The 26005-nt window shown below is 54.0% G+C and overlaps 3 protein-coding genes across 9 annotated transcripts; 1 reads left to right on the forward strand and 2 right to left on the reverse strand.

Annotated features, from left to right (window-relative positions):
* Positions 1–844: 844 nt before the first annotated feature.
* Positions 845–9737, forward strand: REC8 (REC8 meiotic recombination protein). Of its 3 annotated transcripts, XM_032265633.1 has the most exons (19): positions 850–1997; positions 2102–2170; positions 2288–2430; positions 2513–2585; positions 2678–2798; positions 4752–4833; positions 6295–6374; positions 6614–6737; positions 6826–6898; positions 6980–7071; positions 7243–7292; positions 7624–7752; positions 8100–8166; positions 8271–8422; positions 8592–8640; positions 8900–8966; positions 9088–9219; positions 9293–9399; positions 9496–9737. In XM_032265633.1, the coding sequence occupies exons 1-19, from the start codon at positions 1942–1944 to the stop codon at positions 9585–9587; spliced, it is 1758 nt and encodes a 585-aa protein (XP_032121524.1). In that variant the 5' UTR covers positions 850–1941; the 3' UTR covers positions 9588–9737. The 3 variants fall into 3 exon arrangements, with proteins under 3 accessions (XP_032121522.1, XP_032121523.1, XP_032121524.1); XM_032265632.1 differs by having other exon boundaries at positions 847–1997; positions 8100–8422; XM_032265631.1 differs by having other exon boundaries at positions 845–1997; positions 8100–8422; positions 9293–9737.
* On the reverse strand, positions 9700–19775 carry IPO4 (importin 4). 2 transcript variants are annotated; one of them, XM_032265629.1, is made up of 30 exons: positions 19165–19775; positions 18998–19084; positions 18820–18899; positions 18692–18733; positions 18156–18285; positions 17886–18065; positions 17135–17200; positions 16929–17030; positions 16759–16842; positions 16017–16181; positions 15861–15914; positions 15595–15704; positions 15193–15301; positions 14917–15046; positions 14599–14712; positions 14383–14496; positions 14024–14144; positions 13722–13833; positions 13507–13622; positions 13335–13412; positions 13201–13258; positions 13013–13118; positions 12738–12931; positions 12549–12596; positions 12065–12190; positions 11742–11950; positions 11497–11629; positions 11303–11407; positions 10170–10239; positions 9700–10053 (listed from the first exon to the last, which is right to left on the reverse strand). In XM_032265629.1, exons 1-30 carry the CDS (start codon positions 19231–19233, stop codon positions 9923–9925), a joined length of 3243 nt encoding a protein of 1080 aa, XP_032121520.1. In that variant the 5' UTR covers positions 19234–19775; the 3' UTR covers positions 9700–9922. The 2 variants fall into 2 exon arrangements, with proteins under 2 accessions (XP_032121520.1, XP_032121521.1); XM_032265630.1 differs by lacking the exon at positions 14599–14712 and having other exon boundaries at positions 9706–10053; positions 19165–19457.
* TM9SF1 (transmembrane 9 superfamily member 1) lies at positions 19593–25619 on the reverse strand. Of its 4 annotated transcripts, none has more exons than XM_032265634.1 (6): positions 25239–25619; positions 24576–24937; positions 22791–23412; positions 22314–22499; positions 20842–21115; positions 19593–20255 (listed from the first exon to the last, which is right to left on the reverse strand). In XM_032265634.1, exons 2-6 carry the CDS (start codon positions 24918–24920, stop codon positions 19862–19864), a joined length of 1821 nt encoding a protein of 606 aa, XP_032121525.1. In that variant the 5' UTR covers positions 24921–24937; positions 25239–25619; the 3' UTR covers positions 19593–19861. The 4 variants fall into 4 exon arrangements, with proteins under 4 accessions (XP_032121525.1, XP_032121528.1, XP_032121526.1 ...); XM_032265637.1 differs by having other exon boundaries at positions 24576–24952; positions 25239–25560; XM_032265635.1 differs by having other exon boundaries at positions 25202–25560.
* Between the last annotated feature and the right edge of the window lie 386 nt (positions 25620–26005).

Here is a 26005-nt window from a genome sequence, read left to right on the forward strand (position 1 = left end):
TTTACTGAGCTAGATGCAAGGCACTCACTGAGAAGACCCCAACCTCAAGAGCTCACAAATTGAAGCAGACTAAGAAGACAGGGAAGCTCAACTACAGTAAGAGATAAGTCTTAGGAAGAAGCATGCCCTGGAGTCAAGGCAGAGAAAGGGCATTCTAGGCCAAAGAAATGGCTGTGCAAAGGTAGGAGGCATAGGGACAGGGGGTTATTTGTTATTACAACCATACAACTTAAATTTACACAAATAATTGTTTGAGAATATGGCTTTTCTAGGCTGAGAAGTATGTGCTGATTCCAACAAAGCTAAAGTCTGTTTCAGCTGGGAGAACACTGACAACTGAGAAAGGACTACATGTGGCATGGTCATGACCTAAGGTGTTCAGGTTGAGGAAGTGACCCCAGTAAGTCCTCGTGGAGTTTCATGTAAGATTGACTTCTTTGGCCAGGCACAGTGGCTTATGCCTGTAATCCCAACACTTTGGGAGGCCAAGGTGGGTGGATCACCTGAGGTCAGGAGTTCGAGACCGGTCTGGCCAACATGGTGAAACCCCTGTCTACTAAAAAATACAAAAATTCGCCGGTGTGCTATCGGGCACCTGTAATCCCAGCTACTCGGGAGGCTGAGGCAGGAGAATCTCTTGCACCCAGGAGGCAGAGGTTGCAGTGAGCTGAGACCGTGCTCTAGCCTGTGTGACAGATTGAAACTCCATCTCAAAAAGCAAAGAAACCAGCCTGGACAACATGGTGAAACCCTGTCTCTTCTAAATATCCAAAAATTAGCTGGGTGTGGTGGCGGGCACCTGTAATCCCCGCTACTCAGGAGGCCGACACACTAGAATCGCTTGAATCTGGCTGGGATGAGGGAGAGGAGGTTGCAGTGAGCCGAGATAGCGCCACTGCACTCCAGCCTGGACAACAGAGACACGACTCTGTCTTAAAGAAAAAAAAATGACTTCTTCCTCATTGACCTGTGGCCGCTCCAAGGCCATCATCTCACATCTTTCTACCTCCGCAGCACACAACACGCCTTAGTTGGCAACAGTCAGAGTTTGTGGAATTTGGGGGAAGGGCGGGGTCTAACCTCAGGTCAGACGTGGTGCAAGGTACATCTTGGCACCTGGAAGAGGCCCAGCACGTTTGCCCCAGAGGTGACCCTACCTCCCCCACCAGTTGAGGCACCCTTGTTGCCAGGCAAGCCGCGGGGATGCGCTCATTGGCCAAGAAGGAACGCCTGTTACTAGAGGGGAGAACCAGAGCCCCATTGGTCGGGACACCTCACAATAGACCCCAGCAGCGCGCAGAGTCCTTATGATTGGTTTGCCGCCTGTCTCAGGAGACCCTGTTGCCTGGAGCTCAGGATACTTGGCGCTCCCAACCCGACCCACGTTCCCCATTGGCCTGGCAAAAGCCGCCATCTAATGAGCGGCGAAGTGCGGAGCTCCGGAATGCAGGCTTTCCGCGGTGCGATCTAGTCCTGTGGGAGGCAGCCCGGGCCGTACCGCAGCCGCCCAAACCAGTGCAAGGCCCCCCCCAGGCCTGACATCGCTTCCAGTGCTCGAGAACCAAGGCCTGCTGTGGAGGACACTGTGCTCCCTTGGGACCTGCTCTGGATCCCGGCCCAGGCGTCCCCTCGGAGCTCCGCATCTCCAACCTGAAACCCAACCCAGAAGGCTCAAGTTCGACGGGCCCACTTGGCGTGCGGATCCACTGAGGGTGAATCCACAGAGAGGTGTGCCCATCTCCTGCGTCTTAGTTATCCCGGTGATCGTGTATCCGCCAATTGTTGATCGCCTCATTAACTTGGCTTTCTGGGTGCACCCACCTCCTCACCTGTCCAAACCAGACTTCTCTCCAAAGTGTTGGAAATTCTGTGCCCTAAAGAATTCCAACTCAGATCCGAACAGGGATCTGGTGGAATAGAGGGTAAAAGGCTGGAGGGACCATGTTCTACTATCCCAATGTGCTTCAGCGCCACACCGGCTGCTTTGCCACCATCTGGTAAGGGCAAGGCCCATGGGTGCGTGATGGGGGGCACTGCCCGGGACCCCAGCCTGACAGCTTCCCCTCTATCCCCGTTCCCCCACCTTCCCCACCCACTTCAGGCTGGCAGCGACGCGCGGCAGCCGGTTGGTGAAGCGCGAATACTTGAGGGTGAACGTGGTGAAGACCTGGTAAGGCCCAGAAAAGGGAAGGAGGGCCTGGTGCAGGGTGTGGGTTAGGGGATAGAGTGGGCAAGGCTGTGGGCTCGGTCCTGGGCGCAGCGGTGATCTGGGCGCGTTGTTCCCCAGCGAGGAAATCCTCAATTATGTGCTGGTACGAGTTCAACCCCTGCAGCCCGGCCTGCCGCGGCCCCGCTTCTCCCTCTATCTCTCAGCCCAACTTCAGATCGGTGTGATCCGCGTCTATTCTCAACAATGCCAGTACCTCGTGGGTAAGGCTGGGAACCCTCAGGTGGGGCCGGCTGAGGAGCTGTCTGCTAAGCTGGCTCCCTACCTTGCCCCCTCTGCCCACAGAGGACATCCAGCACATCTTGGAGCGCATCCACCGTGCCCAGCTGCAGATCCGAATAGATATGGAGACTGAGCTGTGAGTGTCCCCTGGGCCTTTGATGGAACACCTGCTAGGTTGGCCTCAGCCTAGCTCAGCCTCAGTCCTTGACAGCCTACATTCTCTCCCAGACCCAGCTTGCTGCTTCCTAACCACCTGGCCATGATGGAGACCCTAGAAGATGCACCAGATCCCTTTTTTGGGATGATGTCTGTGGATCCCAGACTTCCTAGTCCTTTCGATATCCCTCAGGTAGGGCTCATTCCCCTAGACTCACAAATTGACAATGCAGAAGGGGAGCACTGTCCCTGTGTCACTCTGACATTGGGGTTGGGGAATGAAGCTTGCCACAGCTCTCTCCCACAGGAGATGGTGCAGGGGGACTGCCATGGTGGACCCATCTGGGCGAAGCCCCCTATACTTACCTACTCCAGGCCAATCTGATCAGATGGTTTCCCCAAGTGAGGCAGCTTTTGTCCCCACTTGTCTCCACACTGTTCTTACCGTCACGACCCTAATCCAGGCTCTCATCTCTGCATTGGGCTTCCTTACCCGTGTCCTCCTCCATCTATTCCCAGTAGTCCTACAGCTTATTGTCACCCTCTTCCTTGGTTCCCCATTTGAATAGTGGCTCCTGATGCAAACAGAATACTAGCATTTAGGGCTCTCCATGCCCCAGTTTATTTTTTTATTTTGTTATTATTTTGGAGACAGAATCTTGCTCTTTGACCTAGGCTGGAGTGCAGTGGCATGATCTCATCTCACTGCAACCTCTGCCTCCCCAGTTCAAGTGATTTTCCTGCCTCAGCCTCTGGAGTAGCTGGGATTACAGGCGCGTGGCACCACACCCTGCTAATTATTATTATTTTTTTTTGAGACAGGAATCTGACTGTGTCACCCAGGCTGGAGTTCAGTGGCATGATCTCTGCTCACCACAACCCCTGCCTCCCAGGTTCAAGCAATTCTTCTGCCTCACTCTCCTGAGTAGCTCAGACTACAGGCACATGCCACCATGCCTGGCTAATTTTTGAATTTTAATAGAGACGGGGTTTCTCCATGCTGGCCAGGCTGGTTTCGAACTCCTGACCTCATGATCCACTTGCCTTGTTCTCCTAAAGTGCTGAGATTACAGGCGTGAGCCACCACAACCAGCCCACTTTTTGTAGTTTTAGTATACACGGAGTTTTGCCATATTGGCCAGGCTGGTCTCGAACTCCTGACCTCAGGTGATCACCTGTCTGGGCCTTCCAAAGTGCTGGGATTACAGATGTGAGTCACTTTGCCCAGCCTATTATTACTTTTTGAGACAGGGTCTCACTGTCACCCAGGCTGGAGTGCAGTGGCGTGATCTTGGCTCACTGCAATCTCTGTTTCCCCTGTTCAAGCAATTCTCCTGCCTCAGCCTCCCGCGTAGCTGGGATTACAGATGCGCACCACCACACTGGCTAATTTCTGTATTTTTTAGTAGAGACGGGATTTCACCATGTTGCTCAGGCTGGTTTTGAACTCCTGACCTCAAGCGATCTGTCCACCTCGGATTACAGGCCACCACACCTGGCACATGCCCCAGTTTCAAGCTAGTCATCCCCAGACTTCTCTCTCATTCCCCTGTGCATCTGTGGCTCCTAAACACCAGTTTGGCCCTTGTTCCTCAATGATGCCACATTCACATCTTTGCTTATGCTGTTTCCCTAGACCATAACGGTCACTCCTCATCCTCTATGAGTCAGTTTCTACATATTCTTATAGACCTGGCTCAAATGCTACCCTTTTCTATGAAATATTTATCCCAGTCCAGCCAGAACCAAATGCAGTTTGGGAACTTAGCACTTTGCTAAGGCCTTGTTTTACCCTTTGCCTTGACTCTTGTGGGGTTATATACAACATTGTCTCCCCACTAGACCTTAAGATCAAGAATCTTTTCTGTTCACCTCTGTCAACCATAACATTTGACAAGGATAAGGATGCACTGCTTCTTGTACAAATTGTTAAGGGTTAGATAACTGGGGGTGCGAGTTGGGGAGGGAGATGAGGGCAGGAACTGAGGAGACTAGACAGCGGGTGAGTTTACTGCAAACTGATGTCAATGCAACAAGAATTAGGCATAAAAGGAGATTACCATGCATTGCTGAAGAAGGCTGTGAAAGTGGAATAGCAGAGGGCTGAAGCTAAATCCTATATTTTGTTTGCAATCCCTCCCCAAAGATTCGACACCTCTTAGAGGCTGCACCCCCAGAGAGAGTTGAAGAGATTCCTCCTGAAGTGCCTACAGAGCCCAGGAAGCCAGGTCAGCAGAGAGAACCTTCTTTCTGGTGAGAGGCATAGGCAGGCCCAAGAGCTGTAGAAATGACCAGTTTTGAGCATAAGAGCCAGGCCCTGTGAAGGGCAGTTATTTATTTTTATTTATTTTTTTGAGATGATGTCTCCCCGTTGCCCGGGCTGGAGTGCAGTGGCACAATCTTGGCTTACTGCAACCTCTGCCTCCCGGGTTCAAGCAATTCTCCTGTCTCAGCCTCCCTAGTAACTGGGACTACAAGCATGAACTACCATGCCTGGCAATTTTTGTATTTTTAGTACGGATAGGGTTTTGCCATGTTGGCCTGACCTCAGGGAATCTGCCCACCTTGGCCTCCCAAAGTGCTAGAATTATGGACGTGAGCTACTGCGTCTGATGAGGGACACTTTATGTATGTAACCTCATCAATACCTTACAAGAGTCCTCTGAGGTCAGATTTCTTTTCTTTCCTTTTTTTTTTTTTTTGAGATCGAGTTTTGCTCGTTGCTCAGGCTGGAGTGCAATGGCTCGATCTTGGTTCACTGCAACCTCTGCCTCCCTTGTTCAAGTGATTGATTCTCTAGTCTTAGCCTCCCAAGTAGCCGAGATTACAGGCATGTGCCACCACGCCCTGCTAATTTTTTGTATTTTTTTGCAAAGATGTTTTCTTCATGTTGGTCAGGCTGGTCTCAAACTCCTGACCTCAGGTGATCCACCTGCTCTGAGGTCAGATTTCTTATCCTTTTTTTTGAGACAGAGTCTCATTCTGTTGTCCAGGCTGGAGTGCAGTGGTGTACATTAGGCTCACTGCAATCTCCGCCTCCCAGGTTCAAATGATTCTCCTCCCAAGTAGCTGGGATTATTGGTGTGTACTACCACGCCCAGCTAATTTTTGTATTTTTAGTAGAGATGAGTTTTTGCCCTGTTGGCCAGGCTGGTCTCGAACTTCTGACCTCAGGTGATCCACCCACTTCGGCCTCCCAAAGTGCTCAGATTACAGGTGTGAGCCACCATGCCTGGCTCCCCGCCGCTGCCCGCCCGCAAGGCTGGATTGCAGTGTGATCATAGGTCACTGCAGCATTGACCTCCAGGGCTCAAGCAATCTGCCTACCTCAGCCTCCAGTGTAGCCAGGACCACAGGAATGAGCCACCACACCTGGCTAGTTTTTAAATTTTTTGTAGAAACAGGGTCTCACTATGTTGCCCAGGCTGGTCTCAAACTCCTGGGCTCAAATGAGCCAAAGTCTTGGGATTACAGGTGTGAGCCACTTCGCCCAGCCTCCCCACTTTACAGATGAGGAAAGTGAGGCTCACAGTGATCAAGCAGTGTACCCAGGGTCAGGATGCCAGGCTCTAGCCTGGGTTGGATAAGAACCCAGGTTACCTTGACTCAAGTCCATGCTTTTGGCTCACTGCATGGCTGTGAGAATTTGGAAAGAAGCAGAGCAGCTGGTGACTCCCCTACCCCTCCAGACAGGATTCTGGTCACTGTGCTTCCCCCTGAGGCCATCACGCTCCAGGAGGCAGAGCCCATACGGATGCTGCAGATTGAGGTGAGTTGTTCCCTGTACACAGGGCCTGAGGTCCAGCCCCCTTGCATCTACTTCTCTTTGCCCCCAGCGCCCTGCCTTTTCCATCTCCATTTCCCTATTCTCTGTCCCTGCACTTGAGCACCCAGTGGCTTCCTTGAACTCAGCCCTGTGTTGTGCCTCTGTGATCCACTCTCCTGGATCCACTTGCCTTTTCAGAAATGTTATAGAGTCCCCTCCCCTTGCACTTCCTCTCTGGACAGGGTGAACGGGATATCCCAGAGGTCAGCCGCCGAGACTTGGACCTACTGATTGCAGAGGAAGATGAAGCTATCTTGCTAGAAGCCAGGCGTCTCCAGCAGCTTAGGGCCCGCCTGGCACTGGAAGGTCAGACCCCTGGCATGGGCAGTCTGGGACTCGGCAATGCTTTTATTTCTCCTTTTCTGTCCTCTGAACTCTGATTCTCTCTCCACAGAGGCAAAGGAGGAGCCCCGGGTCCCAGAGGGTGAAATCATAGTCCCCCGGATCTCACCTCCAGCTCCTGCAGAGTAAGGGCAGGAATTCCTAGACCAGGTAGGGGGTCAGTGCTGGGAAGGGTCACCTCATTTATCTTGCCCATTTCCTCTCAGGGTAGAAGGAATAGCAGAGCCACTTCCAGTCCAGGCCCTGGTCCCTGAGGAGCTGAGGCCGACAGGCTGGGAGCCTGAGGCCCTGCTCATGGGTGAGTGTCCACCGTGCCCTGGGTGCTTTCCTGGGAGTACCTGGATACTGCTGCAGACAAGGGCTCTATATCCCAACTTGCTGAAGGGAGGACCCTGCAGTTTCTTGCCCTGGCGTCTGCAAGCGGTAAGGGGCTTATGAGACAGAGCCACAACCTTGGGTGTTGTTGCAGAGGTGACCCCCCCAGAGGAACTTCGTCTGCCAGTCCCACCCAGCCCAGAGGTGAGTAGCATCCCTTCCTATCCTCTTAGTTTGCCCTCCCCTCCCAGGGCTGCCTCCTCAAGCCCTGGGCACCGCTAGCTTACAGAGAGCCTTAGTGCAGATCATAAAAGATGCCCCTTTCTACGCCCCGTCATATTTGGCCTGCACTTACTTCCCAGATGGGTAGGTACCCTTATGCAAGTTATGAGCTGCACAAGTGCATGAAGACCCTGCTTAAGACCTTTCCCCAGGTTCCTCTAGGGGCAGGGTGTGGGGCCCTGTTAGCAGTCCACCAGAATGACAGGAAAAGGAGTAATGGGCAGCCTTGCCCCTATCTGCCCTCCCGACTCAGCGGAGGCCCCCGGTACCCCCACCTCCTCCCCGCCGCCGTCGCCAGTTACTGTTCTGGGACAAGGAGACACAGATCTCCCGGGAGAAATTCCGGAAACAACTACAAACCAGAGCCCACTGCCGGGAATGTGTGAGTGCAGCCCAGGCTTTGCTGGGGGAGGGAAGGAGGCTGGGATGACCAGGGGCAGATGCAGGCTGGGCCTTCTAAACTCCTCAGGTGGGCATGGGGAGGATTGGGAAATGGATGAAAAATCCCCTCCATTCCCCAGAAAATTTGCATGCGATGTGGGTTTGCACATACACAACTCTTCATGCTCCTTTAGTGACCCCATTTAGTAATGAACAGGGCAAGCAGGGTCATGAGCCCAAAAGCTGGGGAAGTCCAGAGGCCCTGGAACAACGCATTGCAAAGAGACAAAGGGGCACCAAGGAGTGGCTGCTTCATAATGGGGCTTCTGGCCTTCCCTCACCACACAGCCCATGGTGCAGCCTCCTGAGAGGACCATCATAAGCCCTGCGGAGTTGTTCAGAACCCCAACTCTGTGTAAGAATGGCAGGGGTTGGGCACGAAGGATCCTCAAAACCAATTCCTCATTCCTGGTGCTCCTCATACCTCAAACCCTGTGCTTATTGCCTGCTTGTCCACAGCTGGCTGGCTACCCCCTGAACTACTGGGCCTTTGGACTTCTTGTGCCCAGCCACTCCCAAGAGCACTCAGGCGAGAGCTGCCTGAGGAGGCTGCTGAGAGGGAGGCAGCTGCTGAGGAAGAAAGAAAGATTGAAGCTCCAAGTGAGATTGAGGTAACTGTACCACCTGTTTTCTGCATTGCCCCAGGGCCAGGCTCTGCCTGACCCAGCTGGCTGCCTTCTCCTGCCACAAGAGCCAACAGCACAGGCTCATTGGCCTTGGGCGTTCTGAGACCCAAGTCCCAGATGCTTGGGATCTTAGTTCTGCTTCTGCCATCCACAGGTCCCAAGGGAGGCCTGGGAGCCCAGTGGTCCCCTTATGGTGTCTGCAGGTAAGCACCTAGAAAAGAGGGGCAGTGGGACCACCACCCTAACCACTGCCCCAGGAAACTAGTACCCCAACTGCTGAAGCGGTTTCATGAGCAAAGGCATATGTATGTGACATAAACGCAGACTGGTCCTCCTCAGCTCCCCATCTGTGTGCTTTTAACAAGTCACTGCATGGCTCTGGCATCCACTTATGCCAGATGACCACAAGGTCCTAACTACCACCCAAGCAGATGCCCCCCAGTGCCTTTCCTCCCTCAACAGAGCTCTCCCTGGAGGCAGCTGAAGAGGAGAAGTCCCGTATCAGCGTCATCACACCAGAAGAACGGTGGTAAGCAGCCAGGCTTTTTGGGAGCCAGGGCCAGATGGTGGAAATGACTGCTAGGATAGGTAAGCCCCTTGTCACTGTCACAGCTGCCATCTTCCCTGCTCTGACTTCCATGTTCTCCTAGGGCCTTGGCTGAGATGGAGCAGCCAGAGGCTCCTGCATTGCCTGTGGTGCCTGAACTCCCCGAGGTGCCTATGGAGATGCCTTTGGTGCTACCTCCAGAGCTTGAGCTGCTCTCACTGGAGGCTGTGCACAGGTACCAGGGAGGCACCTTGATGGGGGGGTGGACTGGGGCTGAAGCCTCAGCTAATGGTTCTTGATCCCTACAGGGCAGTGGCACTGGAGCTGCAGGCCAACAGGGAGCCCGACTTTAGCAGCCTGGTGTCACCTCTCAGCCCCCGCAGGATGGCTGCCCGGGTCTTCTACCTGCTCCTGGGTAAGTGTGTGCGTCATGTGTATATGGGGCAGACACACAAACCAAAGGCCCATAGGCGGACTCCCCCAACCTGCCCTCTCCTCCCCTCTTGACCAGTGCTCTCAGCGCAGCAGATTCTTCGCGTGGAACAAGAAAAGCCATATGGTCGCCTCCTGATCCAGCCGGGGCCCAGATTCCACCGAGGTTAGAGTCCATTTAAGCTGTCAGGAAACTGGCCACTTCTAGTAACCATGCTGTGCTTCACTGGGCCCTGCCTGCCTCGTTTCTGAATGTGCATGTCTAGCCTTCTTGCTCTCAGAGTTATAGTTCAAGCAGAAAACAAACTGCTTTTATTACAATATGATGTCATGACTCCTTTGTAACATATCCAGCCTCACAGACAGCCCTGTAAGGCAGTAGGCAGGGCTGGCACCAGATGGGTATGAGGTCCAGAATCTTTGGTAAGGAAGAACTGAACTGGGCTGAGAGGTGGTGGTAAGGCCTGGGCAGGCTCCTTCTCTCTGGCCTGGCTGCAGCCTGCAATCTAGGAGAGGCCCAGTACAGCCTGGAGCTCCTGAGCCTTGTCAACAGGCAGTGAGCCCAGAGCTGCTTGGAAGCTGTCGACATGCTCTTTGGCCAGGAATGTCAGGAGCAGCAACAGTGCGGCCTTGGTGTCTGGGTGGAGAGGGAGGGGGAAAGGTCTGGGCTCCTAAAGCCTCGCTGCCCCAGGCCCTCTGAGCCCTACCACTCCCCACCTCCCCCAAGCCCCTGCCCATGACTCCTACCCTTACCTGGTGGGATCTTGTTGTCACCCAGAATGAGGCTGCAGATACGCAAGAGCTCGGGAGCCACATCTACAACCTGTGAGGAAAGAGTGGCTGACTCAGGGCAGCAGCCCTGGACCTCAGGTCTAGGCGGAGTGGTCGAGACCAAGGAGTGGCAGAGTGTCTTATCAGGGGTGATTTTGCCTGGTACTGATTCACAGGCATCCAAGACAACTATGAACATGAGAAGGACCAATGAAACTTGGTGGTAATGACTTTTTTTGGAGGGGATGGGGGATATGTGACAAGATGATTATTAGAGTCATTACCTCAAGACAAAAACAAACCCAGACACCTGGCTGGGCACAGTGGCTCACACCTATAATCCCAGCACTTTGGGAGGCTGTGGCAGCTGGATCACCTGAGGTCAGGAGTTCAAGACCAGCCTGGCCAACACTGTGAAACCCCGTCTCCACTAAAAAAAACAAAAACAAAAACAAAACTTAGCCAGGCATGGTGGCTGATGCCTGTGATCCCAGCTACTTGGGAGGCTGAGGCAGGAGAATCACTTGAATCCGGGAGGCAGAGGTTGCAGTGAGCCAAGGCCATGCCACTGCACTTCAGCCTGGGTGACAGAGCGAGACTCCATCTCAAAAAGAAACCCAGACACCCAGGAGCTCCACCTACAAAACAGTCTCTAAAGGTATAAAACAAGGGTGACACAAACACTCCAACATGACTCCAAACCTAGCTACTTGGTACAGGCAAAATCTCCTAAGAGAGCAGAGCTGATCTGATTGAAACATATGGCGTGGTGGCCCAGAGGCACCCAGGGCTCCACAGAGCAATCTGAAAGAGCCCTGGCTTAGGAAACCAGCCTAGGAAAACTGGAACTTCTGGCTCAGACCAAAGGGTAGAAATAGAGCTTCCTCAGGAAAAATGCTACATGGAGAGGGAAGTCCCACCTGTTCCATCATAGGACTGGCTGCCAATCCTTGCAGACAAGAAATGGTGCAGGGAGTATCAAAGAACAGCTAAAACTGTCACCTTGCCTCGGGTGCAACTGACAGCCTGGAGCTTCTGAGCCTCATCAGCAGACAGTGCCTATCACTGAGTGGAGTGGCATGCTCCCCTCTGAGGGCTACCAGCAGCAAGGTTACCTGGTCAGGGCTGCTCTGGTACAGGAAGCTGAAGAGGCGCCCGATGGTGACCCACTCCTCCAAGTCTTCCTTCAGTGGCAGGGCGTGTAGTAGGGCAGCCAGCACCTGGACACACAAGTATCTCAGGCCAACCTGCCCTGCCCTCCACCATCCTCCTCAGCTTCCAGGCCATGCCTGATGTCTCCCTCCTTCACCTGGGGTTCTGGTTTCCTCATGGGACTGGCCATCAGCAGACGAGCGAGTGCCCCACAGATGTTGTCACGGACACGATCATGTCGCTCCCGCGCCAGGAGGGGAAAAAGGAGCCCCAGCAGCTTGGGGAAGTTTCTGGTCCACAGTCAAGGAATGGCCCACACACTCAGGTAGAACTTGCCCACCTGGAAGCCCTGGGGACACTTCTCCAACCCCATGTCCCTCCTCTCCTATGAGCCAAGGATACTCCTGGGCAGGGCGGCCCCCGTGCTCTGCCAGGACGCCCATCCCAAAGATGGCATTGCTTCGCACCTCAGGGTCTGCCTCTCGGGCGGTGCTTAACAACACAGGGAGCAGCCGAGACACAAACTGGGCTGAGGCGGCACCCAGGCCCTGAATGGACTCTGCCAAGGTCCCCATCGCAAAGGACTTCTCTGCCACTGTACAGCCCTGTTTCTGACGGGGGAGGATAGAAAGGTAGCACAATCAGCCTGGGCCAAGGATAAAGGCTGGGGTGGGCACCAGGTGCACGAGTGGTTTAGGGTTCGAAGCCAGAGGATGGACACTCACTGTCTTGCACAGCAATAATGGCAGGAAGCCAGCAAAGAATGGGGCAAAGGAGTCTCCCCCAGCCGCGGCTGCCAGGGCAGGGATGGCCTCTCCAGCATGCTCCAGCAACATGGCGTCGTATTCAGCCTGTGGAGACAGGTCAGGGGCTGCAGACCTCCCCACCACGCTCTGCCACGGGCTGCAGGGGTCCCTGGGGCTGCCCTTGGTTGACAGGGCTGACCCCTCTCGGGCTGGGTGTTTCCATGGCCCAGCTTCTTCCCCTGGCTCTCCTGCTCCTATTGCTCCAAGCACACCCCAGTCCACACTGCTGTCCTTCCCTGAACTCCCACTGGCATAGTGGTCTCAGAGTTTTGTCCTTCTGGCCATTACCAATCTCTTTTAGTGGCCCTGGCTGTCCCAGTCCAAGCCCAAATACACTGTCCACCCCTGTCCCTATGGAGACTCCCTAGACTGCCTGATCCCAGTTTTCATCCCTCGCTCTCACCTGATCATCATCCTCTTCCTCCTCCTCGTCAGTATCCTGACAGGCTGTCTACAAGAAGAAATAGCTCAACTTATTAGGCAGAGCTTTCATGCCCCTTCCCTTTTTATAAATGTCTGGGGGTAGACTTGTAGCCAGTCCCCAACCTGGGCCTGGCACCTCTCCTTCCCAAAGCCCACCTGCCCTGCTTACCTTCCTCTGCAGCACGGCCTTGAGCATGCTACAGAGCTCAGCGAGGCGCCCATGGGGCTGCAGTGCAAGGGTTCCACAGCTGCGGAGCACCCCCGTCAGGGCCTCCAGCACAGCTATCACCACCTGGCGCTCCCGCTCCCTGTTCACTGCCTGAATATAAGATGGCACCACTCGGGCCAGGGCGGTCTGCAAAGCTGGGGACATTATTGGCTGAAGCCCCTGTCAGGCCCTGTCCCTCACCGAGAACCCCCAGCCTGGCCCAGCCTCTTTCTCACCAGCAGAGTTGGGTTCCGAGGGGCAGCTTTGACAGGCCTTGTGCAGTGCACAGCAAAACTGACCCAGCGCCTCATGGGCTGCCTTCCGCACATTCAGGTGAGGGCACTGCAAGATGAGGAGGGGCGGGATATGCCTACTGTGTGCACTGTGAACACAGACTGAGAACCCCACCCACCAGCCCACTCACCTCCAGCAGTTTAAAGACTTCTTCAAAGACACTTTCCATGTACGGAAGGAAGGCTACACTACAGAGAAAGACACAGCCGTGGGTAAGGGGCTCCCAGGCAGGGTTTTCAGTGCCAGGTAAGGGCAAATGCTCACCTGGTGTTCACAGAGATCTCCCCCAGGGCAGCACAGGCGTCTTCCTTCTCATCGAAGAAAGCGTTCTCTACGCTGTACCTATAGTAGGATGGGGAGGGAGTGGTGATCAGGCACTAGGCCCTTGTCTAAAACCAAAGTCTAGATTCCTGACCAGAAAAGCACCCCTCTGTACCCTGAGATCTCTGAGTCATCCTCTTCTTCCATGTCCTCATCCATGAGCTCCTCCTCTTCTTCCCCATCACTCTCATCGTCAAACAGAAGGAAGGAGCTGCTCCCGTCATACTGAGGCTGGAGTGGAGGCACGGCAAGGACTTGGGCTCAGCTGGGCCCAGGAGATAAATCCCATCGCAGGGTTGGCCTGGCCCAGCCCACCCACCGTCTGCTCACCACAATGCCCTCAGTGGAACGGAGTGACAGCAGCATGAGCGTGGTGATCTGTTCCAAGTGGGGTGCCAGGCCTTCACCCATCAGACCTGATAAGGCCGCAAATAGGCTGTACCTGGTCAAAGCAGGCAGAAGAAACTCTATGGTCCTGCCTGCTACAGCCAGACAGGATGAGGGAGTCCAGGAACACCTGGCTATGGTCCAAACCAGAGGACTAGAGTCTAGGGTGGGGACTCCAGTGGGTTCAGTGGGCAAACAGGAGGGGTGGGGACACAGGGGCAGGCGCAGGGTGAAGGGTCACTCACGTGCAGCGCCGCAAGTCAGGGTCGTCTACCTGGTCGCAGAGGCCCAGACCCAGCTGGCAGCATTCCTCAGCCAGTGGCCTCATGGGCTCCCCCACCGCTCGTGCCAGCACCCCCAGTGTCTCTGTCAGGGCAAGGGCTCCATTAGCACCCAGGCTGTGGAGGTGGGCTATGATAGAACCACATGTGGTAGCTAGGAGGAATTCAGAAATCCCACCCCACCCCTTGGTACATCATAAAGAATACCCCCTTTCATGAGAAGGAAGACACCCATGCTCCCGCAGGGGCAGTCTCTGTGAACACCAGGTGAGCATCAGCCTTTTGTTGGCACTGGAACCCCAACCTGGGAGCCTCTTACTCACCCAGGCTCTGGATCTGCACAGGCTGAAGGTCCTCATGGCCTGTCAACAGGAATTCCCGCAGGTGCTCCATGATGGCGGGGAAGTAGGGCAGCAGCGAGGCCTGGGCGGCCGTGGCTGCAGGATGGAAGGACAGAATCAGAGATGGAGAGGGCAGGAACCACCTGCCACAGGGCTTTGGGTGAGCCCCACATCCCTGCTTCCTGCCTCTCTCCTCACCAATAGCTCCCAGAGCGCTCACAGCCAGCTCCTTGGCCCGGGGACTGCTGGGGTTCCTCAGGGGATGCAGCATGCATTCCATAAGCTCCGGAAGGTAGGGCTGCACTTTGGGCCCTGTGGGAAAGGATGCTCCTCTACCAACCAACCCAGGTCTCCTACCTGCTGCATGCCCACCTCCCTCCAGGTGGGAACCTCTTTGTGGTGCCATCACACCCCTTCCCCCCCGCCGGCAGCAATTCAGGGAGATGCACATCCTGTACATTCAGCCAAAGCCACAGCCTCATCCCCCTCCCCCAAACTCCCCACTGCCATCACTACCCAGGTTCTCCACGAAATTCTCCAGGGCATAGCAGGCCTTGGCTAGGTGGTGAGTGTGTCTGAGAGGCACCGACTTCAGGTAGGCGAGCAGCAGCGGCATCACCTCCTTTGAATAGCTGCTGATATGGGGCTGGAGGAAGGAGCAATCAGGGCCAGAGTCAGGTTCACCTGCAGGGCACACACTGGAGTGCTAATAGCAGCAGGAATGCTGGAAGAGATGAAAGGTGAGGGGAAGGAGACACTCAAGTGGTGGTTCTCACACTCAGCCTGGCTCACCTGTAGGTTTTCTGAGAACTGGCCCAGGGCAAAGAGCGCAGCATTGTGTACAACTTGCGAGGGATCCTCCAAGCCCTTACACACGATCTGCAGCAGTTGGGGCAGCAGTCTGGATGGGGCAGGACAAGAGGACACAGGCTGAGGAGCTACACCTGAAAGCCCTCGGCTGACGTGTTCTCTTCGTTTCTCCTGGAAAAACCAAGGCTTTTCCTGTCACCAGAGGGTGGGCAGCAGCCCCTGGTCCCTATAGCTGGGAAGCCCTGTCATTTATCTTCCAAGCCAAGACACTTTTGAGAATGGGAGGAAATGCTGTTGATAAATAAGCCTGAACAACAAGCGTAAACCAGAAAGCCATGGTCCTCCCTGTGGGCAACCCTCACCCTGGGACAGGGGAACAGATACCTCTGCCTGATGTGGTTGCCAGCTCCGTCAGACAGCACGGCCAGCACCAGGAGTCCAGCCTTGCGCTGGTATGGGCTCTCACTCCGCAAGGCCTCTTCTAGCATGGGCATCTAGGGAAGCATTTGTGGCACTCTCCTGAAACCCCAGCAAGAGCCTGCCCATTCCTGTGGCAATAGGCTTTCACACCTCCCAGGATCTAAATGTCCTTGGCCTCAGGGGACTAGGCACACCCGGAGGTAGGGACACCAGGACAGAGCCACACTTACCAACTGGGGACAGAGCTTCTCGGGGGGCAGGTGTAGCGCCAGCATGTCCACAACCTGAGATGGGATGGGGAGACTTACTTTGCTCGACTCCATCTCTGCCTCACCAAACTCCCACAGCCACCTAACACCTTTTCCCCGTCCTGCCCCACATCTCACTTGTACAGCAAAATGCTTGGGAGTCTCCCCCATCAGCTCAATCTCCAACTCTTCCTCTTCTGAATCCTGGTCTTCGGGATCCAGCTGGCCTGGTGGGGGCTCAGCAGCCATAATGGGGAAAAGGGTATGCAGCAAGGGTGGCAGGAGACGATTCTTTAGTAAGGCCTTGATGGAGAGCATGCAACAGTGTCCCTAAGAATTGGCTCCTAGAATGGGCTCACATTAAAAATTCCAGTCTTGGCCAGGCACAGTGGCTCATGCAGGAATCCCAGCACTTTGGCAGGCCAAGGCAGACACATCACCTAAGGCAGGCAGATCACCTGAGGCAGGGAGTTGAAGACCGGCCTGACCAACATGGAGAAACCCCATCTCTACTAAAAATTAGCTAGGCGTGGTGGCGCATGCCTGTAATCCCAGCTACTGGGAGGCTGAGGCAGGAGAATCACTTGAACCCAGGAGGCAGAGGTTGCGGTGAGCTGAGATTGCACCATTGCACTCCAGCCTGGGCAACAAGAGCAAAACTCTGTCTCAAAAAAAACAAAACAAAACAAAAAAAAAACCAGTCTTCCAGGCCATAGAGGTCTGACAGAAGATTCCCAATCTCCCAGGCAGGAGTTGGGGTGAGGCCAGGGCAAGGCTTGAACCCCCACAGTACTTTAGATACCCTGAGATGGACAGAAAGCCACAAAAGTGAGATTAAGGGTAGAGATGGACGGGTGGTGACGTTTCAATGGGCACTCACCTTGCTTTTGACTTTGACCAAGAAAGTGATCGAGCAAAGGATACGTACGCGTATCGCATTGCCCAGGGCCACATTTCTAGCCACCTGTCCAGAGAATAATAAGAATCAGAGACAGGCAAGGAAATTCCCAACAGGGCATGTAGCAGGAGCCACCTCCATTCTAGGCTCACCTCCAGGCAGAATGTGAGGACCTCAGAGAGGTGGGGAGTGATGATGGGTACCTCTGACTCCAACAGTTCATCCAAAGCCTCAAGGGCCTCACAGGCCTTTGCCTGACAGACAAAACAAGGCACAGGGTTACCATGCTCTTCTTCAGTGGGCCCAGCTGGACACTTCCGCACTCCTTCCAACAGAGCTCCTGCCCACCTGTCCTCACCTCATCTATGGGGATCAGGGTCTGCACCGCCACAATCAGCTTAGGCACCAACATCCGAGCGAGAGGCTGAGGGACACATCAGAGAGAGCATGATGCAGCCTAATCTTGGACCCCAGCAGCTGGCAGCTTCCTCACAGCCTGAATTGTGAGGAGGAGCCCAGGAACATCAGCCAGGCCCACCTACAGCAACCCCTCTCGATTGTCAGGAAGGACCACAGGCAGGTAAAGAATCCAAAGGAGCTTTGGTGTGTGTGTGTGTGTGTGTGTGTGTGTGTGTGTGTGTGGAAGGGTCACAGGCAGGAAAAGAATCCAAAACAGTTTTGTAGGGTGTGTGTGTGTGTGTGTGTGTGTGTGTGTGTGTGTTTGTGTGTGTGTGTGTGTGTTTGTGTGTTTTGAGACAGAGTCTCGTTCTGTTGCCAAGCTGGAGTGCAGAGGTGCGATCTCAGCTCACATAACCTCTGCCTCCCTGGTTCAAGTGATTCTCCTGCCTCAGCCTACTGAGCAGCTGGGACCACAGGAGCACACCACCATGCCTGGCTAATTTATTGTACTTTTAGTAGAGACAGGATTTCACCAGGTTGGCCAGGATGGTCTTGATCTCCTGACCTTGTGATGGGCCTGCCTTGGCCTCCGAAAGCGCTGAGATTACAGCACAAGCCACTGTGTCTGGCACAGCTTTCTAACTTTTAAGGGTGAGGACATGAAGGCCTGAAGAAAGGGAGTCAGTGATATGAGTGGGCCCACATCTCACCACGTCTTCAGTGCTGAGGTGGGGGGCCATGGTGGTCAGAGTGCGCAGGGAGTAGAAGAGCAGCCCAGGAGAGCCCACCTCACCAAGAGTCTCATTCAGAAGCCGAAGAAGCTCCCGGTGGTGGGGTTGGAAGGCCTCAGGACGGGAAGTCACCACCACACTCAGCAGCAAAAGCCCCATCTGTCCAACAGTAGAGGATGGGAGGGCAAGCTTACATGGTCTATCTGGCCTCTTGGGCCCTCCCTCCTCCTGCCAACTATGTGATGGTACCTCTCTCTCTGGGCTGTGGGGGCTGTAGGTACTGTGCTGAAGAAGCTGCAAAAGCTGAGGCCAGGCCTCCAGGCCTTCCTTTCGAAAAATGGTGGCTGAAAGCTGGGCCAAGCTGAGGCTCACACAGTGCCTGCAAACAGGAGAGATCTCCTCCAGTCACCCTCCAATGCCTTCCTCTTGAGTGACCAGGCTCATGGGGGCAGCCAGAAGGGAAACTTTCAGGAGGGGTGGGCACAGGGCCTTTGCCAAGTTGGGACACATGAGATAGCAGCTCACAGGGAGCCCAGCAGCACTGCGGGCATGTAATCTGTTAAGTACAGTCTTAGCCTGAATTTCAGTCTCATTCTTCTGACTTTGGTTTGCCAGATCATCATCACCCTTTCTCAAGAACTTTAGTCTTCAAAACAGCTTTAAAATCTTCACCTTGGGTCTAGAACGGAAGTCCCTGCCCCCCAAGTCCCAGCCTGCAGCTGAAGGGGAAGGCAGAAACCCAAAGAAGGTCGTCAAGATCCCGAGAGAAGGGAGTAGGTACTCACTCTGTTTCCCTCTGCAGGGCCGTCAAGATCAGGGACTTAAGGCTAGAACACAGGTGGCAGGTGTTTGGTACCCGGCCTGCCCAAGAAAAGCTTCCAGCTGGCCCCGCCCCGCCCCAGGCCCAGCCCACCTCTCCCGTTGCTCCGCCGCCAGCCGTCGCCAGCGGGTGTTCAGTCGTCTGCGGGTCAGCACGGCCGCAAACTGGCGGATCTAGGACAAGGAAGTAGGCATGTGGGGGTCCGGGCAGGAAGGTGCTGAGGGGACCGCACGGGGCGTTTACTGGGGATTGGCCAGTGCAGGGGTCTCACCTGGGGGTCGGCTGCCGAGGCGAGCAGGTCGCAGAGAGCCGGCAAGGCGGCGGGGGCCCGCAGAGCGATGTGGAGCTGTTCCGTGGCCTGGGGGAAAGCTAAGGGTGAGAGTCGGGCCTTTCCCGCAACCTCCCGCTCGCCCTGGTCCGGTTTGGCCTGCTCCATACCCGTCGGATGCGCTCGGTGTCCGGCAGCAGCAGTTCCCGTAGGAGCTGCTCCAGACCGGCGGGCTCCATGGCAGCAGCTGAGCCGCCGCTATTGGGCTGAAAGGGGGAGGGGGAGGGACAGCACGTGGAGGCTGACACCCACTTCCGGCGGAAAGGGCGTTGCCGCACGCCCCGCGGGTCGTCAAGGTGATTCAATTCGCTTCCCACAAACAGGTCCGGCTCCTCCACTTCCGTTAGGCTGAGCACCGGCTGAGTCGCGGAAACCGGGCTCTGGCAATGTAGGTTCCCCACGCTGAGAGTTCCCAAGCTGGGTTGGAGAACTCGAGATTCGGTTATTCAGTGGCCAGCTTGGCTTTCTAAAGGACAGTGCCCCTAACAGCAGGTCTCGAGTTCCTACATCCAAACCAAAACCTCCAACTACATGATCATTTTTCTTAATAAATTTTATTTTTATAATTGTAAAAAGAAAAATCAGGACCAAAACTAAAGGCAACTTAAAAAGTTCAAATATATACTCCTTAATATAACAGAGATTTATAATTTCCGGGCCCTCTCTGGGGAAGGAAGACCCAAAGGGCAAAGGGGAAGGCAACAATGCCATTACACAATTCAGTCACTCAATCAAAAGAAAGGCTGGTAGGACAGCTCAACGGGACGTGAAGAAGGAGAGAACAGCAGTAGTTCTGCCATCCAGAACTCAGTCCATCTTGAGGTTAACATAGATATAACGGATGAACTTGAGGGAAGAAAAAAAGGAGATGGTGCCCAGCATGAGGAAGAAGACATAACCAGTGAGTAAGGAGTAGCCAAAGAACTCTACTGTCTGTACTGCCCCAGACATGTTGGAGCGTCGGGCATAATAGAAAACTGAGTAGAGGAAGATGAAGAGGCCAGTGGAGCCAACACTCAGCACAGATCGCCACCACCAGCGGTAATCCTCCCCAGATAACTGGAAGTAGGTGAGTGCAATGGAGATGCAAGCCCCCACACTCAGCAGGATGGCGAAGACAAAGAAGAGGATGCCATACAAAGTGTACTGCTCCCGACCCCATACTGTGGCAAAGATGTAGTACAGCTCCACAGAGATGGCACTGTGAAGAAAAGAGATGATACACAGCATTAAAGGGCTGTGCACTGTCAGCACAGTGGCTGGGCCAAAATCCAGCCCCCACCCTCTCCCATGTTGCTAGGTCATTGTGAAAAGTGAGTTCACTCCATTCTCTACCCCAGAACTCCTGGCTTCATGGGGACTTTTTGCCTATGATTAGCTGCTCTCACTTAAAGAGTGTCTTCCTTGATAGGTTAAGGGCAGGGATCTTGTCCATTTTACTTTCCACTTCATTCTCTGCCTGGCAGAAAGTAAAGTATTCAACAAAGTAAATGAGTAATCAAATAGGCTTTAAGTCTCCCATGATGGCCATAGACACTAAGGTTGGAAACCAGGAAGGTGAAGGGGGAGATGTCTCCAGAGAGCTTTAAAAGTGAGACACTCTCATATCTGAACTGATTCAAGCTCAGTCCTGCTTGGGGATAGGAGGAACCATTTAATGATCTCTGAATGGTACCGCTGAACAATGCATCATCACCGAAGTTGGGTTAGGGTATTAGATGAGTAGGGACAGGAAAAGGTGAGGTCAGGAACCTGAGAGTGATAGTACTGGAATAAAGGGAGGATACCTGAAAGGCAGGAAGCCTCCAACAGTCATGTGGATGACAGTAGACTTGTACCAGGGCTGGGGTGGGATCTCCCGGGCGATGTTCTTGGTGCGACAGGGTGCATCAAAGGGGCTGGCATTGTTCTTCCCAAAGATGCCTCCAATGACAGTGAGGGGAAAGCCCACCAGCAGCCAAACCGTCAGAAGCAGCAGGATGGTTGTGGCTGGCAGAGCCTGTGTCGAACCATTGGCCCAATGCACTGAGTTCACCACACTCCACGTCAGGAAGAAAGGCACTGCAGGGATGGGCCCCCGGAGGGAGGGTCAACACTAGGAGCTACATCTCTAAGGGCACCCACTTACATCCAGGACCAAAAGGGAAGGGGGGTGAAGCAGCCTGCCACTCTTAACAGCAGGCTTATGCTCCTGGATGTCTCTACAGAGTCAAATGCCTTCACCTCCACCCTTTCAGATCCCATCTTTGCTCTTTATCTTACCAACACTACCCCCCAACTCTGTGTCATTAAGGATCAAGGTAGCTACTACATAATCTGGGAGTATTACAAATCCACCTGCCTCCTGAGGCCCATCTTGCCCTGGAGTTGGTAATTCCTCAAATGAGACATTCCTTTGGATTAAGGCCCTGTTTTCAGAAAGCCTTGGTTCAAATATAAATGTGATGGGATATAAATCAGACACATAGGATTGGGAACAAGAAGGGTTCAGAACAGAGACTACTACTGCCTTTGAAAGGTCAATCCAGTTTGAAAGCCTAGAGTGGGCCCACCTTCAAAATAACAATTCAGGGGTATTATTTTACTGTAATGGGTGAGAATATAAGTCAGACTGCTTGGGTCTGAAACCTGGTTCATTACTTTTTAGGAGTGTAACCTCAGACAATTTACTTAAGCAGCCTTTAGTTCAGTTTCCTCATCTGTGCAATGGAAATATTACCTACTTCACACAGGTATTGCTGAGTGCTTACCACACTGCCTAGGACATTTTAAGGGCTTAATAATTTTAAACTATTAAAAGAAATGCATTCTTATCTTTTTTGGTTTTCTTGTTTCTTTTACAATATTCTTTCCCTTCAAGCCTCACCCTGACTCTATCCCAAGTTCTATGATGTGTTCTTTTTTTTTTTTTTAAGACAGTCTCACTCTGTCACCTCAGCTAGAGTAAAGTGGTACAATCATGGATTACTGCAGCCTCACCCTCCCAGGCTCCCCAGGCTCAAGCAATCCTCCTGCCTCAGCCTCCCGAGTAGCTGGAATTACAGGTGTGAACCACCATTCCTGGCTAATTTTTTATTTGTTATAGAGAGGGGATTTCACTGTGTTGCTTAGGCTTGTCTCAAACTTTTGGGCTCAAGTGATCCTCCAGCCTCATTCTCCCAAAGTGCTAGGATTACAGGTGTGAGCCACTGTGCCCAGCCACAATGTGTTCTTAATTCCTAAGTCCAGAAAGGCCCACCAGGGAAAGGGAGGTCCTCACCAGAGAAGAGACTGGTGGTGAGAATGATGTTCCACACCCAACGCTCGCCTCCGATCTGCCGGTAGAAGTGGCTGGACACGTAGCCAGAGATGCAGCAGGTCAGGGCATACAACAAGATGGCTGCCGAGTTAATGGCCCCATGACGGTGCACATTGAACATGCCTAGCAGTGCCATGACAATAATGCCTGCAGGACGGTAGTGGAAAGCCCATGTTAGGCCTCACCTGTCTCTCTCCTAGCAATTTCAGAGGAATCAGCCCCCCTTCTCCCAGACTAAGGTCCTCCAGCGAAACAATCTCCCCCAGTTTTACTATCCAGAAAATCTACAACAGAATACATGCATCCTTGCTACAGCCACCCTATCCCTTAGGTCTGCCCCTATGGATAGAAAAGAAGATCCACAGACCTTTTCTGAACAAACTCCCTACCTAGTTCTATCCCATAAGAGAAATCCCCAATTCATTGTTATCACCTCACCAGTGCCAAGGGCCAGGAACTGGGCGCCCACGCCAAGCACAGCACAGAGCAGACCACGGTATGGGGGGAAGCGGAAGACATCTGTATGGATAATTTTCCAGCCATTGTCACCCTGGTCAAAGTCATCACCAGAACCTGCAGAGGTGGTCTCCTCATCTAAGTTGTACCGAGCCAGGTCATTCCGAAGCACACGCATTAGAATGACAGCCACAAAACCCACCAGTAAAAACACAAGCACCATGGAGTTGATGATGGACAACCAGTGGATTTCCAGTGTTCGAGGAAAGAAACCACCATCATCACCACGTCGCCTGTCACTCCGACGCTCAACTGAGGTCTCAGACCAGCGCACGCTGTAAGTGTGGGTAAGGCCTAGGAACTCGTCAGGTCGTAACCCATCCAAGCTGTGGGGCTTGACATCCCGCACTGAAACATTGGCAAATATAATTCGGTCTCCATGGAATTCTAGGTGGAAGTCCAAATGAGTCCAGAGTCCTATCTTGTGGCTGTGTGGCAGGAAGCCGCTCTCCTCCATGTAGCCCACAAAGCCCCGGATTGGCAAGTCATCTACCACAAATTCAAAGTAGTACAGTTCTTCGATGGCCTGGCGCAGCTGCTCCACCTATAAAGAGCAAGTCAGGAGTTGGTCACATAAGACCTCCCCAGTCACAGAATTAGAGCAAAGTTTCTTACCTTCAGCACTACTGATATTTTGGGGTAGATAATTCCTTCCCTCCCCCACCACCCGATACGGTGTCTTGCTCTGTCACCCAGGCTGGAGTGCAGTGGTGTGATCTTGGCTCACTGCAACCTCCACCTCCTGGGTTCCAGCAATTCTCCTGCCTCAGCCTCCCAAGTAGCTGGGATTACAGGCACCCACCACTACATCCAGCTAATTTTTGTATTTTTAGTAGAGAGAGGGTTTCACCATGTTGGCCAGGCTGGCTCAAACTCCTGACCTCATGATCCACCTGCATTGGCATCCCAAAGTGGTGGGATTACAGGCATGAACCACCACACCCGGCCTGGGGTAGATAATTCTTTGTCATAGTGGGGCTGTCCTGTGCACTGCAGGATGTAGCCTTCCTGGCCTCTTCCCACTACATGCCAGTAGCACCCCCAAGTAGTAACAATAAAAAATGTCTCCATATAGGCTAGTAAGCAGAAAATTATAAAAAAGAAAGAGAAATAAATAAATAAATGTCTCCAGACGTTGCTAAATCTCCCCTGGGGGACAAAACTGTTCCCTTGAGAATCACTGAGTTAGACTCTAGAATGTTGAGGTCCTCCATAAAAGGGCAAGTATGATTTGACAGGGTTAGGGCCTAGAAAAAGAAGAGTGGTGCAGTCTAAGGAGGTCCGGAGTGGACTAAGAAGTACCAGGATTCATTAAAGAAAAAGCATGACAGGGAAGGTTAGGTAGAGACTACAGGAGACAGTTTAAGAAACAGCCAAGAGGTAGGTATGGAAGGCAACAGAACTATGTAGGACTGCTAGTTGAGACCTTATGGCCAACAGAGAAGCTTGCAGTAAGAAATTCTGGGCTCTGGTATCAGTTCTGCAGTTCACTGTCCATGTAATCTTGAAAAAAGTCACTTCTGAGCAAGTACGTATCTTAGTTCACTTAATTAGAATAGCATCGCATGCCCTGCCTGCCACACTGGGTTGTATTGTAGTTGGAATCAAATCAGACAGTTTCCATCAAGGTACTCTGAACCATAAATGTAAGGCACTGTTAGTCTCTGGGAAGGAGGGCTATGGGATAGCCAATGTGGAGAGGCTGACCTGTGCAGAACTGAGCTGCATGTGGCACAGAATTTTCTTCTCCACGTTTTCCCGAAAGCGGATCTCATACAAAGACTCAGCCATCCGGTCCCCATCCAGCACTTCACCCAGGCTAAGGCTTTTGTGACGTATCTTCTCAGGGCAGCAGACTGGAAGCTGATAGTAGTGGTAAGTTTCCTGGGGGTTATGGTAGGGTCCCACTTTGTTGACATATAGAATAACAGGGTCGCCGGCCTTGTAGTGTGTCACGCCTTCCACCCCTGGCCCATGGCCTGTGCCCAGCAACAGTATCAGGATTGGCAACCACTGGCAGCTCCAACTTCGAGGGTTCCCTACGACTGTCATCCTTAAGGCAGTGGAACCTGTTTAGGGGAATCCTACAGTTATAGAAACTGGGGAGGTTACAGAAACCCCAGGTCAGGTGCCTCGAACTGAGGTCCTCTGGCTCCACTTGCCCCCATTGGCCCCCTGCCCCACCCCACCCCACGTCTCTCTATCCCAAAGACCCGGCCCCGCCTCTGCTCTCTCATTCTCCCAACCTGGGCTCCCTCCCGCAGCCCGTCCGGCCCGGAGTCTCTACTACGCGCCCTGGCCCGTTTCCATGGCAACGCCGCGCGGTCTCGCACCTCGGGTACCTTCCCGCCACAGCCCCGGGGTCCTCACCGCGCGGGAAGGGCTGACCGAGGCGGCGCCAGCGGCCTCCACGGCCCCGTAGCTGCCCTTGGGCTACTGCCGGGGTCTCCCCGAGAGCGGTGCGGTTGCGGCGGGTTGGAGAGGACCTGCCGACCGACCTCCACGGGGTTGCCCGCCGCTGCGCCTGACGGCAGCGGCTGCGGCTGCACCGCGCTGGACACCGCACTGGCTTACTCAAGAACTAGCTGCGCCTTCTCCAGCTGGAGGCCCGGCCCAGCTCCGGGGACCCCGTGAGGCTCGGCTCGCCCCGCCCGTCCTCGGCGAGGCGAGGGTCCTCCCGGCGATCAGCAGCGCGGCCCAGGACACGTCAGTCTTACCACTTCCGCCCTCACCGGCGGGGACCTCAGCCTGGCGGAGAGTTCCTGGCCTGGGCCCTAGAGGGCCCCGGCTGCTGCGGCCCCTGGGGACACTTCGCGACGGCTTCCTGGGGAAGGGGCTGAGGCCTGGCGGCGAGGACGCTGATGCCCCTTCAGGATGAGTGGCCACTAGGCCACTTGCTGGTTCCTGGAAAGATTTGGGGCTGGAGAGCTCTTGGCCAGGAGGCTCGCGCTGGCCGAGGCCTGAGAGCTGTGCCCGCGGCACTGGCCTAGCGAGGGCCAGGGAGATGCATGGAGCAAGGGCGGCAGGTGTCAGTAGCACTTGCAGGTTAAACCACCGGCTGCTTAGGCCGAGCCCTGAGAGGCGGTTCGTGGTCCCCCAGCCGGGTTAGGGGTGAGGCTTTTCGCGTCTCTCCCATG

The sequence above is a fragment of the Sapajus apella genome, unplaced genomic scaffold (genome assembly GCF_009761245.1).
Source record: "Sapajus apella isolate SASKATOON/1434 unplaced genomic scaffold, GSC_monkey_1.0 scaffold151, whole genome shotgun sequence".
Taxonomy (NCBI): Eukaryota; Metazoa; Chordata; class Mammalia; order Primates; family Cebidae; genus Sapajus; species Sapajus apella.